Consider the following 11,943-nt stretch of genomic DNA (forward strand, 5'->3'; position numbering starts at 1 on the left):
AATAAAAAATTGTTTCACGAGAATCAAACTGGAATTTTTAATTAAATCCCTGAAGTCCCTGAGATTGATGTTTTCGATGGCAAAAATATTTCCGTCTCAATATCTCCTCTTACAGTCCTGATTTTTTAAAAAATCTTGGGTATCCATAAAAAATCCTATAAAAAAGGGAAAAACATGTACCCGTCCCCAGTGAGCACTGGGAACTGGAATTCTAAAATCTCGTCTGCAACAAAAACGACACGTGTATATAATTGAGGAACATTTCCAAGACGCGTAACACCTCGATTTAACCCATACGATGGTAAAAATATTCCCCCCATATTTATTGAAAAGAATCCGTGTGAAGCAATGAGCGACGGCGCGTACTGATGTGTCCGCACTGCATTCCAGAGAATCTGTCACAAGTCCGGGTATAAATATGTCGAAATTCGAGATCCCCACGACAGACACGATAGATGGAATCTGGCCATTTCTCCAGAGTGTAAGTTCCAACATCACCTAAACCATTTAATATTCCCGACATCAACATTCGTTGGAGAATACCTTAGAGGTTATGTCGCCAGATAACATTTGTTTTCGTGGAGAACACGAGTGATTTAAATCCCCCAGTGATGATTCCAAGCGCGTTATGATTCAAAGTGATAAAGTCAGCTGTTCCCAAAATTTTGAGCTCTTCATTATGATTACATCGTGCGATGATACCGTCGCCTCTTCCTCAGGTATTCGAATGGTTTGTGCACCCGGTGGAACATCTGGTGGGAAATCTATTGTTCATCGTGACTCGAGTAGATTCTGAATTTTTTTTAGGGAATACGCAAGATTTCAGGGATTTTGGAATAGTTATTGTTTTTTTTTAATAAAAATGGGCTTTTTTGCAGATTGAGTGGAGAGATCCGTGGCTTGCTCTTCTCCTGATTTTTCATGTAGCGGTTACCATGACTGCCTTGATGACACGAAATCACGCCAACTTCCAAATATTGTTATTCCTCGTTTTACGTGAGTGATATCCAATGTTGTGAAATAATGTCAAATAGTCTGATGTTATCATAATGCTTTGGTTTTTAGTATTACTTGTGTACTTCTCCGAGAGTATCAATGAAGTGGCTGCGAGTAATTGGAGGTGATTATAATGTTTACTTTTGGTTTTCAATGAGTCATTCATAACTACTTTTATTTTTCTCATTGCAGGGTCTTCTCCAGGCAGCAGTATTTTGATTCTAAGGGATTATTTATATCCATCGTATTTTCTGTGCCGATATTGATGAATTGTATGATTATGGTGGTGAGTTCCAGAGGTTTATTATTTTCCTCGGACGATAAAAATTCAATTTTCATCGTAAATCGTAGATCATCATTTTTTTTTCTACCTCGCTATTTGTGGAGCAGCTAAAAACTTCGGGTCATTAATACTAATGAGGTGTAATAACATTTTTAACGCATTTGTGACTTTGATGGTGATTAATCTGATACTGGAACTATTTAATTGATTATTTTTTAGCTGTCATTTAATTAAATTCAGTAATTAAGACGTGAAGGCATTTATATTACTGAATAATTGTGGAAGTAATCAGCTTTAAATTTGTCTGGAAAATTTCAGGACATTAAGATTACGCAATGATTTTTATTATTTTGTAGGCAAGCTGGCTTTATCAGTCCAGTCAATTAATGACCAGTCTAAAGCGAGCGCAATTGCGCCAGCAGGCGAAAAATCGACAGGAAGGTGACACAACACAGAAACTCAAGTCCAAGGCAGAGTGAAAAATAATCATTGAAAAATCTAGTCATGTTCATTTACGAGGATAACAATTTTTACGATTAAGTGTTAAATATTAACGTAAGTTTTGAGATAACGATTGTTTCGATGGAATTTTGAGCGTTAATTCTCGTAGGACTCCAGCTGGACGAGTTCAGAAGAATTGCCCATTTTTTTCCCCCCCTTTTTTGAAACGAGGAGAGAAAGAAGGGATTGGTAGATGAGAAAAAACTATGTGACTTATTAATTATTAATCGATCGGCTCTATTAGATTGTATATCACGTTTGTACATTTTTTAAAAAGCAAAACACTGCAAAATATTTGTATGATAATCAAAATGTCGAGATCGCATGATGCCGATTGGTAAAAATCTCTTGGCGTGATTTTTTCGAATGTTCTATTCTAAATTTCGTAATTCGAGAGGGAAATCATTGAAATTGACATTTTTCCCGGAAATTATCAATCTTGGAGATAATTTCAGTTCAATTAAGCAATGATTTAATGAATTGTGAAAAATCGAAATTTTCATTAATGAATTGCATGTGCTCTAACACATTCCTGCGGCTTTTTCATTCTACCAGAAAAACGTGGCCATAAGTAGAGGTGAATCAAACAATTAGGGCACAAAAGATTTCTACGTACTTACTAATATCGCAGATTTTAATCGTCTAACGTAACGAAGAGAGAAACAAGAATATCACCAGCTATTTTTTTAGGATTAGTGATGTACTGGGGGATCTCTCGCCCTCATTTTAACAACGAATTATTGTTCGTCTTCCTCTGTGAATTTATCCCCCGAAAAATCGGTAGGATCGAGGAAGCATCTCGTAATAATCAAGCCAAGCTTGCGATAAATGAGAGAAAAAAATTGGTACATGAATTTTCTATTTTTTTTTATGTTCTCTGTTCAACATTCTTGCCTTTTTTTATTGTGGAATTAATAAAGAATATTTATGCATAATAATTTATTGTCAGAGAATTATTAATCAGAATGTATCTTCAATTTGTCTATCACTTCAATAATTGAGATGTCAATGGGACATATCAATTATATAAAAATTGGAAGAATTGAGTAAATTATTTCAAATTTACCGCTGTCCACCTGTCGATTGGCAGCGCTGTCATGACCCACTTCATAGGTCCCCCTCCATTTGGCGGCCTGTGGACCCCGGTGTATGTTTGCGTTCCTCAGTGATCACAAACCACCCCGCAAAAATTATCTTCAGCATAACCACTCAATTACCTAAACAAAAATAACCACAAACGGATAATCTCAGCGTTCTGCCCCCACGCCCTCCCCCCCCGAATAAAAAAAATCGGTGGCAGGTTAAATTTCCAAAGTGACAAGCCCCCGATTCCCAACTTCCCAAAATTCCCAAATAAAAAATGGAAAATCCAGAGGAAGTGCTCCAAGCTCTGGACGAATTCCAGAAGCTGCGTCCTTCAGAAATTCCCCGCGAACTCGAGGACTATTTGTGTTTCGTGGCAAAAACAGGTGATCCAGTGTACCAATGGTCCTTGATAAAGCCCTTATTCCGTGAAAAATTGGTACGAGTTATGACAGACTTCTACGAGAGCTGTCCAACGCTGGATCTCGCGGCAAGTCCCAACATCGAGCAATTCAACTACGACAGCATGAAAGGAAATCTTCTGGATCTATTGGAGTCCTTTGCAAATGCACCATTTACAGTCCAGAGGATTTGTGAGCTGTTGACGTCCCCGAGAAAGGAGTACAACAGAGTGGACAAGTTCATGAGGGCGATTGAGAAGAATATTCTTGTGGTGTCGACTAGAGAACCAGGACCAGCAGCTCGTAGAAGTGAGAATGGTGACAGTATGATAAATGGATCGATGGATGAGGAGAGTTCAGCGACACATCATGAGGTGGAGATGGAGTCATGGGTGAAGGATTGCACAGGTGATGTGCCAGAGGAAGCAGATCCCAAGAGGAGTGAGGAGTCTGTCATTCAGGAGAAACAAGAGCCACGAGGGAACCTAAATAACTTCAGTGATACATCAGGCACATTAAGTTCGAGCCAACACGAGCCAACGTTGTGTAGTAATCCACAGAATGCTGTGCCTGATGTATCTGGTATCGTTGGAGACGTTCCAGAAGCTATTATGAATGAGGATACTAGTTCTCAACCTAGTTTGGATTCCGAGAGTGATGACAGCGATCTGAGTAACTCGAGAAAATTGACGTTTCAGTCCAGAGATTTTGGCAAGGACAAGCCTGAGGAGAGGATTGAGGAGAGAGATGAGGAGAGGGCTGGGGTTAGGGATGACGATAAGGCTGATGAGAAAGATGAGAAGGATGAGGAGAAAGCCACGGGCGAGGATGAAAAGCCACTGGAGGAAGTGCACAAGGTGGAGCAGGGTAAATTAAATTTTGGTGGGCATCAGCATCCAGATTTATCCATCGATGATCCCATCCTTGAGAAACGAGCGAGACTGGACGATGGGACGAGTTCAGAGACTGATTCTAGGGAGTCTGTTGTTATCGATTCGTCAGAGATGAGGGCAGCGTCTCCTGGGGTAAAGGGGGATCCCTTGAACAGCTGCGAAGGAGGTGATGATAAATCTGAAGGTGAGGCGCCGGTGGCTGAGCCCCAGGTCTTATCTGGCGAGGAAAATGATGCAGAACCCGAACCTGAGGTGCCAGAGGTAGAGCGAAATCACGAGGGCATTGAGACGGATTTCCAGGAGCTTCCAGAGCATCACATCAAGGGGACCAATTCCACAGAGCCTGAGGTTATTACTGAGAGTAAAAAGGATGAGCAGAGTGAACAAGAGACTGTTGAACCTATTGTGGAGGAACCAACGATTGAGGAACCTGAACGCGATGAAGAGGCTGAGGAGACTGGAGGTGTTGTCATCCAGGAGGCTATGGATGATGATACCAAAAGTGGAAATACTATGGTGCCAGATCCTATTCCAATTATCGAGGAGCCCAAAGAGGAGAGTTTCGTTACCAGTACTGAGGAGACCTCCATCGCTGAAATCGTCGAGGCCAAGAGTCCTGTGATTGGCGAAAGTGACAATGAAGTCGGCACGAGTAAAGAGGGTCTTGTGGATGTCGAGGAGCTCTGCGAACCCCTTCAGCAGGACAATATCGATGATGTATCGGTTGTTGAGAGAGCGAACGAGGAGGAAAAGGAAGTCGCTGTGTCCATGGACGTCGACAGTGAGGATGCGATGCCAATTATTCAGCAGGACGAACCCATGGAGGAGGAGTCTGGGGATCAACTCAAGAGTTAATGTAACATATTCATATTTATTCGTGGAACTATCATTCTCTCTCTGATGACTTGAATTCTGGGTTTCATATCGGAATTGATGACTGGTTTAATTTTTTTTTTCTCGATTTTTGAAAGTGATTATTTTGTGGGAGGTCATTGTCATGATTAGTGTGTTTAGGGGAGTAGTGGAGTGCTTGAGGTGCTGGAAAATTTGAGGTAGAGAAAAGCAGGGGATGATAATTGATAATGCCTCCACCACTTCCTCATTGAATCCATTATTTAATTAGTCGTTTCTTCGAGTAGATGTTTTTGAAATTATTTCTTGAATCATTAATTTGACATGTGCTCCAATCACTGAGATATCTGCGATTAAGTGTAAATTACGAAATGAGGACAGATGAAGATTTGTGAGTAAACAGTATCTCAATGTACCATGCCAATTTTCTTCGTCAACTTCGTGGATGTTCAGACGTCCATTATTATGATAATATGTGGATATATCTTTGAATTATTTTGGTACAATTTTTCATACTTGTCGAGATATCAATCCCTCTCTCCCTCGATAATGATAATGTAAATTTGTATTCTGGTGAAACGTCGAGATGAACACTGCCTACTCGTTATTAGAATGTTTCATTGATGTGGATGGATACGTGAGTGAATTCAATCGAATTTTTTAACTGTCGTGAGATTTTTCGAACTTGTCAGGGAGAATCGTGAATAATAATTCATGATTTCAGTGTTAAACGTAATGAATCGAATTTTTTATCCTTGTGAATTATTGCGATTGTCTCCAAACCGGGAATTTCCAAAAATGCCAAATAAAAATGGAAAGTAAAGTCTCAGATTTTTCCCTAGAACCACTCGTCACTGGGATAATGCAACGATTAATAAAGTTCAACAGTGAATTTATTGCTTGAGGTGTAATCAATATTTTAATTCAGTGGCGAAGGGGTAAAGGGTGATAAGTTGACTTTTTCCTAGTCGCGGTTTTTGACGAATATCTCGAAATCACCGAGAGATAGCGAAAATTTTGTTAAAACTTTTTTCGCGGAGGAAACTGAAAGCTGTAAAAAAGGTCTCACATAAATTTCGCTGTGTCTCTCAGATCGAGACATATTTTCCAAAAACTTACCTGTTTACTGAAATTACGTGATACCCTTCGCTCCGGAATTCCCAATTTCTTTCATCGATCGAAATCGTTTGCATGGAATAGAGAATCAGACGTATGAAAGAATGTATCGAAAGAAAGGAGTAAATGGAGATGAGAATGAAACCAACAGCCATTTGTGACGTGGTAAACATTCACCCTAGGATTAAGTTGAAATTGGAGCAAAACACACGAAAACACGAAAATTGTAGGACTAAAGGTATGAATAATTTAAGATAGCTGTGTATATTATTTTATAGCAAAATATATGCAACTAATTATAATAAGAAGAGTCTATCATTCCCTTGAAATTAATTTTTAATAATCAATTCATCCTTCTACCTCTCATACCTCGTTTATATAGACAAAATTTACATTTCTTTAACAGCCTTGAAACTTTAACCTGTTTCTGAAACACTCAGCTGAAGGTTTGATGCTTAACCAGGCGTTTAAAAATCCCATCCTCTATCTGCATTAGCTCATTGTAGGTTCCAGTCTCAGTGACTTTTCCCTGATCGAGAACTGCGATTTTATCAGCATTTTTTATTGTGCTCAGTCTGTGGGCTATTGTCAGGACTGTTCGACCTTGTGTTGCACGTTCCAGGGCCTCCTGGACGTAGCTCTCACTCTCAGCATCCAGAGCACTCGTTGCCTCGTCCAATATCAAGATTTTTGGATTCTACAAAGGACGAGAGAATAAAATTACATTTGAAAAATAATTATTAAAAACTGATGAATGGAAAAATAATTGTACTTTTATAAGAGCCCGAGCAATGGCAACTCGTTGTCTCTGTCCTCCACTGAGAGTGATGCCCCTCTCCCCGACGATTGTATCGAGTCCATTGGTCATCCTCTGGGTGAACTCAAGGACATTAGCCATCCTGGCAGCATCAATTACGTCTTGCTCATTGGCATCCTCCCTGCCATAGCTGATATTCTCCCTGATGGTGCCCGAGAAGAGTACAGGCTCCTGCGATACGAAACCAATCTGTCCCTTCACCCAGACAGGATCGAGCTGCTTGAGATCATGCCCGTCGAGCATCACCCTGCCACAATTGGGATCATAAAGCCTAAGAAGTAGAAGAGCAACAGTTGATTTGCCGGAGCCCGAGGGCCCAACGATGGCATTAATCGACGAGCTCTTCAGATGAAGAGAAAAATCCCTGAGGATCCAGCAGCCCTCCCTGCTGGGATAAGTAAAATCAATTTGACTGAAGGATATCTCCCCAGTCAGTGGCCGATCCAGGACAACTCCCCCAGAGGCTGGAATCCCAGGTTGACGATCGATAAACTCGAAGAGCCTCGAGCTAGCCCCAAGGGCTCTATTCAACTCAGTGTAAAAATTTGAAATTCCGTTGATAGAAATTCCTGTGTAGGCGGCGTACAGGAGAAAAGCCGAGAGATTTCCCACAGTTATGGCTGACTCAGCCAGCATGACACCCCCATAATAGAGAACTGAGAGGATGATGACATACCCTGAGAAGCCCGTGAGACCGAAAAAAACTCCTCGGTACCAGCTCTCGGCGTAGCAGAGGGACAGCAGTTCCTCGAGCCTTTTACTGTACCTCTTGATCTCATTGGACTCCTGGGCAAATGCCTTTACCGTTCTGATATTGCCGATGCGTTCCTCAGCTGTGGTATTCAACACTGCGAGACTGTTCTGGACTTCCTTGGATATTTTTTTAATGAAACGACCGTAGACTATCGCCAGACCCACTATCGGGGGCACCATCGCCAGCCCCACGAATGCCAGCTGAGGAGAAACGTAAAACATCATGGAAACACCTGCTGCTGTCATTATTGACGAGCGTAGACCATCGGAAATATTGCTCGTCACTGCTGAAGACACCAATTGGGCATCACCTGTAGAGCAATTTTTTTTTATCACAAGATTATCTAAAAAATAATTAATGATTACCTGTCAGTCGTCCCACGAGTTCTCCAGTGCTGACCTTGTCGAACATGGCAGTTTCCTGGCTGAGGATGGAGGAATAAGCTTTTCTCCTCAAGGACTGAGTGATCCTGTGACCAGATGTGCTCATGAGGTAGATCCTCCCGAAATTACAAATACCCCCAACGATGAAAACCGTCAGCAGTGCCAAACTAAGTTTATTCAAGTTCTCCCTTGTCTGCTGCTTGTCCTCTGTGTAGATGACATCGATTACCTTTCCCAGGCAGAAGGGCATCGCCATCGTTACCGTCGACGACACGAAGAGCAGACAAATTGCACCAGTGAGCTTCCACTTCTCTGGTTTTGCTAGAGAGAAGAGCCTCTTGAGCTCAGACTTCTTCTGGGTCTTCAGACTAGTCTCCAGGACATTCCCCTTGACTGCATCAATTGTCCTGAACCTCAGACCCATCAGCAAGCCCTGAGCCCTGTGAATCCCCGGGCTCGAGCGATTTCCACATCTCCACGAGTGAAAAACACATTTTCGAGTTACTGTGAATCTTTTCAGGCTCAGTATTGCACCGGATGACATCAATCTCAACAACATCGTAATGTTTTTCTCTTGAATTCATAGAATTCTCGGCGATTTAACTGTTGTCATGAAATGGATACTCCTCATGCAGGCAGAGGATAATTAAAAATTCATCTGATGACTTGTAATTTTTACCTGCTTTGGGATATGATCGTCATTATTTGAGGATTTATAGAGAGGATTATAGAGAGGAGAGTGTTAGGTAATTCTTGGGATATAGTCAATGGAAATAGGTTAGGTAAAAACCACGGCGCACTGTGTCTTCATTACACACCTCATACATTAGATACTACTGTGAACAGCTGACTTTTGGAGCCAATGACACGCAACATGGGTTCAAGGGGTTACTACAGTCTAAATTGTTTAATTCATTAGATTTTTCAATTTAAATGCAATGAAAAATGAGCATTGTTGATTAATTAATTATTGGTAATATCAGAGAGAGGGAATGCCTTTTGAAAATTCATATTTCTCGTTTATTCACCCTATTAAAATAATATAATAACAGATTGCAATAATTTCACGTCGATTTAAAGATCAGATTTTGGGTTTTGTGCACGACAATGAATTCTTCGATCAGATGTTAAATTCAATTTATGATGGGTTCAATTCGTGATGTCAAATCACGATCGGGAGTGTATGGGCAGTATTGGGTTGATGAAATAGGGCTTATTCGGGAGGAGATCGGCTGAGGGGAGGTCTGGATCACTCCTCCATGTCCAGGTCCCCCAGTTCTTCCTCCAGGCCCTCAAGGTCGTCCTCGGTGAAGAGGTTCTCATTGATTGCTAGTGCTGCTGCTCCTTCGCCCACTACAGTCACTGAAACATTTATAAATTATTAATAACAAGTGTAGATATCACAAAGAGAATGAATGGATAAAATAAAAAATACCAGAAGTCTCTCCATTAACTTCAGGTGCCTTGAATTCCTTGAGCCTGTCGTCCTGAGCAATGGTGATACCTGTGATATCGAGCTCACTGGCCTCCATGGCCAGTCTCTCCATGTCCAGCTCACGATACTCAATTTTTTCTCCCTCTTCATCGTCCTCATGGAACTGATAGCTGTCAATTGCCTCGTCCCCATCGTCGATTCCATCTCCAGCTGCCAATTCAGGGTTGAACGAGAACATCTCACGTCCGGAGATACCGACTTGTCGTCCAGCCTTGTAATCACTCCTCTTCTTCTCCTCGTCCTTGATCGCTTTTTCCTTCTTCTCGGTTAATTTACGTTTCTTCCAGGCTAGGAAAGTCTCGAGAGTTATTCTAGTTTGGTTGGCGCCCAAATTGGCCCTCTCCTTCTCGATCAAGTCCTCGAGAGAAATCTCGTCCTTCTTGTCAGCCTGCTTTTTGTCTTTCTTCAGGATAAATCCAGGGGGTAGGGCATGACGATAAATGCATTTTTGACCTGATGGACATTCCCAGAACCAACCGTATTTCGATTGCTCCACTGCTGCCAAGAAGTGTTTGCAGATGATGTCAGTTGTTGGTCGATTGCCACCACTGCCATGCTTCTTCTCCACGACCTCAGCCAATTTCTCCTCATCCCATTTATCCATAGTATCAGCCTCTTTGTCATCATCTCGCATATCACAGTACAGAGAGCGTTTTTCAGCTTTTCGCTCGATCGTCAGATCGTGGGAGAATTTACACTTGTCACCCTTGGTGCACTGGCCCTGCTTGAAGAAGGCACAGACCACGGACTTTGGATCAGTCCCTTGAACGAAAAAAAAAAAATATCCTAAGTACTCCATTCTCTCAAATTCATTAATTAATATATTGATTCAATTGCGTGGAAATAAAAAGTGGAATGAGAGCAAAAAAATAGGCCTTCATAAAAATTGTGGTAACTCCATTAAATTTTGAGATATTCTCAGGATAAATACCCTTTTCAACTTTTTGACTTTGAACTGGTTTGAAGAGTAGTGCAAGTTCCTTCGCCTCCTGCAGCTTCTTCTCCTTCTCGAGTTTTTTAGTGAGGGGATCATCCCCCTTGCGTGGAGCCCCAGGTTTCACCTGTTTTTCCACTTGCTGAATGAATTTCTGCTGTTTGGCGCCCTTTTTATTCTTCAAACCGAACGTTTTATCCTGAAAATTGCCACACACTTTCGTAAATATCCATGTGTCATCAGTATTGAGATGAAACATGTGCTGGAATTAATTCCAACGGAATTTTATACCTCGATGACCTTCTCCTTCTTCTTCATCTCCGTCTTCTTGCTCGGAGCCGGTGCTTTTTTCGGTGGCATCTTGATCCTGATATTTATTTACGATATAATTAATTAAATCACTCGATTGGGATAACCTTTCTCAGCTGGCGAAGGGAAAAACCATTTCTCGGGACTTCAATTTCTGCAGTTGAGACTGGAAATTTGTAAAAGCAGTGACTCCCGCCATCTGACGGTCGGCCAATCACTCAGTGTTTCAAAATGACGACCGGTCTTTGTTCACGAAGCGTCGGCGGTTCCTCAAATTTCGAACAAATAAAGGGAATAACGTGAAAATCGGGACAATTAGTGCACTTATTGAGTAATAATGATGGATAACAATCATTGTACAGTGAAATTTGTTGTGTATTTGTTGTAAAAAATGTGGTGGAGTGATTTTGTGATGTGATGAGTGAAAGAGACTTCAAAAGCTGTGATCGTACCAGCGTTTGGATAAACTCAAAAGATGTCACATGGCAAGTGATTCTGACATTTTACTTTGTTTTTAGCATGAATCTGTGATAATTGTTTAAACAAATCAAATGTTAATACCGCGTAACGCTGCGCAATACTGACATGCAATGCGGCTCTCTCGAAAAAAATTTAACCTCCAATTTTCGTCTTTTCGACTTCAAAAATCGTGTATGACGTATTTACTTTTGTTGTCTGCCTTCAACACGTCATTATGAAATCATTGTTCAATTATTTATTTAAATAACAATTGAAAATTCATGAATCAATGATTTTGTAATGGTGTGAGGTATTTTTGCAAATGGCCAAAGTCTTTGTTGTGGTAATATTTAAGTAGCAATTAATTGAGAGGGGTAATTGACAGGAATAACTGAATCATCAATGGATTTTTCAAAAAACTCTGTTTAATCATTCAAGTAGTCGACGTTTACATATGTAGTAATGATTTCGTATCTCAATTGGATTCACATTTTTGCGAATCAACCCAGCACACTCCCCTCCATTCCTCCCCCACATCTCTATTCCACTTGTTCCTAAGGTACTTACAGTGTAAATGTCATTAATGTTTTCATTCTCATTAAATTTCTACGTATTAGCTGCACCTTGGGCCTATTGTATGTACAACAGATAGTAAAAACGTCGATCA

At 41.0% G+C, this 11,943-nt stretch overlaps 4 protein-coding genes across 5 annotated transcripts; 2 read left to right on the forward strand and 2 right to left on the reverse strand.

Annotated features, from left to right (window-relative positions):
• Positions 1 to 195: 195 nt before the first annotated feature.
• On the forward strand, positions 196 to 2,678 carry Tmem18 (transmembrane protein 18). Of its 2 annotated transcripts, none has more exons than XM_011309742.1 (5): positions 196 to 481; positions 879 to 996; positions 1,066 to 1,120; positions 1,189 to 1,282; positions 1,636 to 2,678. In XM_011309742.1, exons 1-5 carry the CDS (start codon positions 419 to 421, stop codon positions 1,756 to 1,758), a joined length of 453 nt encoding a protein of 150 aa, XP_011308044.1. In that variant the 5' UTR covers positions 196 to 418; the 3' UTR covers positions 1,759 to 2,678. The 2 variants fall into 2 exon arrangements, with proteins under 2 accessions (XP_011308044.1, XP_011308045.1); XM_011309743.1 differs by lacking the exon at positions 196 to 481 and adding an exon at positions 524 to 719.
• A 238-nt stretch (positions 2,679 to 2,916) lies between these two features.
• On the forward strand, positions 2,917 to 5,403 carry LOC105269468 (Protein phosphatase 4 regulatory subunit 2-related protein). The gene has a single exon (XM_011309744.1). It carries the CDS (start codon positions 3,141 to 3,143, stop codon positions 5,010 to 5,012), a length of 1,872 nt encoding a protein of 623 aa, XP_011308046.1. The 5' UTR covers positions 2,917 to 3,140; the 3' UTR covers positions 5,013 to 5,403.
• A 93-nt stretch (positions 5,404 to 5,496) lies between these two features.
• Positions 5,497 to 8,905, reverse strand: LOC105269469 (ATP-binding cassette sub-family B member 10, mitochondrial). The gene is made up of 3 exons (XM_011309745.1): positions 8,062 to 8,905; positions 6,898 to 8,006; positions 5,497 to 6,822 (listed from the first exon to the last, which is right to left on the reverse strand). The coding sequence occupies exons 1-3, from the start codon at positions 8,636 to 8,638 to the stop codon at positions 6,562 to 6,564; spliced, it is 1,947 nt and encodes a 648-aa protein (XP_011308047.1). The 5' UTR covers positions 8,639 to 8,905; the 3' UTR covers positions 5,497 to 6,561.
• A 171-nt stretch (positions 8,906 to 9,076) lies between these two features.
• On the reverse strand, positions 9,077 to 10,988 carry LOC105269470 (zinc finger CCCH domain-containing protein 15 homolog). The gene is made up of 4 exons (XM_011309746.1): positions 10,800 to 10,988; positions 10,506 to 10,707; positions 9,515 to 10,336; positions 9,077 to 9,441 (listed from the first exon to the last, which is right to left on the reverse strand). Exons 1-4 carry the CDS (start codon positions 10,866 to 10,868, stop codon positions 9,329 to 9,331), a joined length of 1,206 nt encoding a protein of 401 aa, XP_011308048.1. The 5' UTR covers positions 10,869 to 10,988; the 3' UTR covers positions 9,077 to 9,328.
• Positions 10,989 to 11,943: the final 955 nt, after the last annotated feature.

The sequence above is a fragment of the Fopius arisanus genome, unplaced genomic scaffold (genome assembly GCF_000806365.1).
Source record: "Fopius arisanus strain USDA-PBARC FA_bdor unplaced genomic scaffold, ASM80636v1 scaffold00070, whole genome shotgun sequence".
In the NCBI taxonomy this organism is placed as follows: Eukaryota; Metazoa; Arthropoda; class Insecta; order Hymenoptera; family Braconidae; genus Fopius; species Fopius arisanus.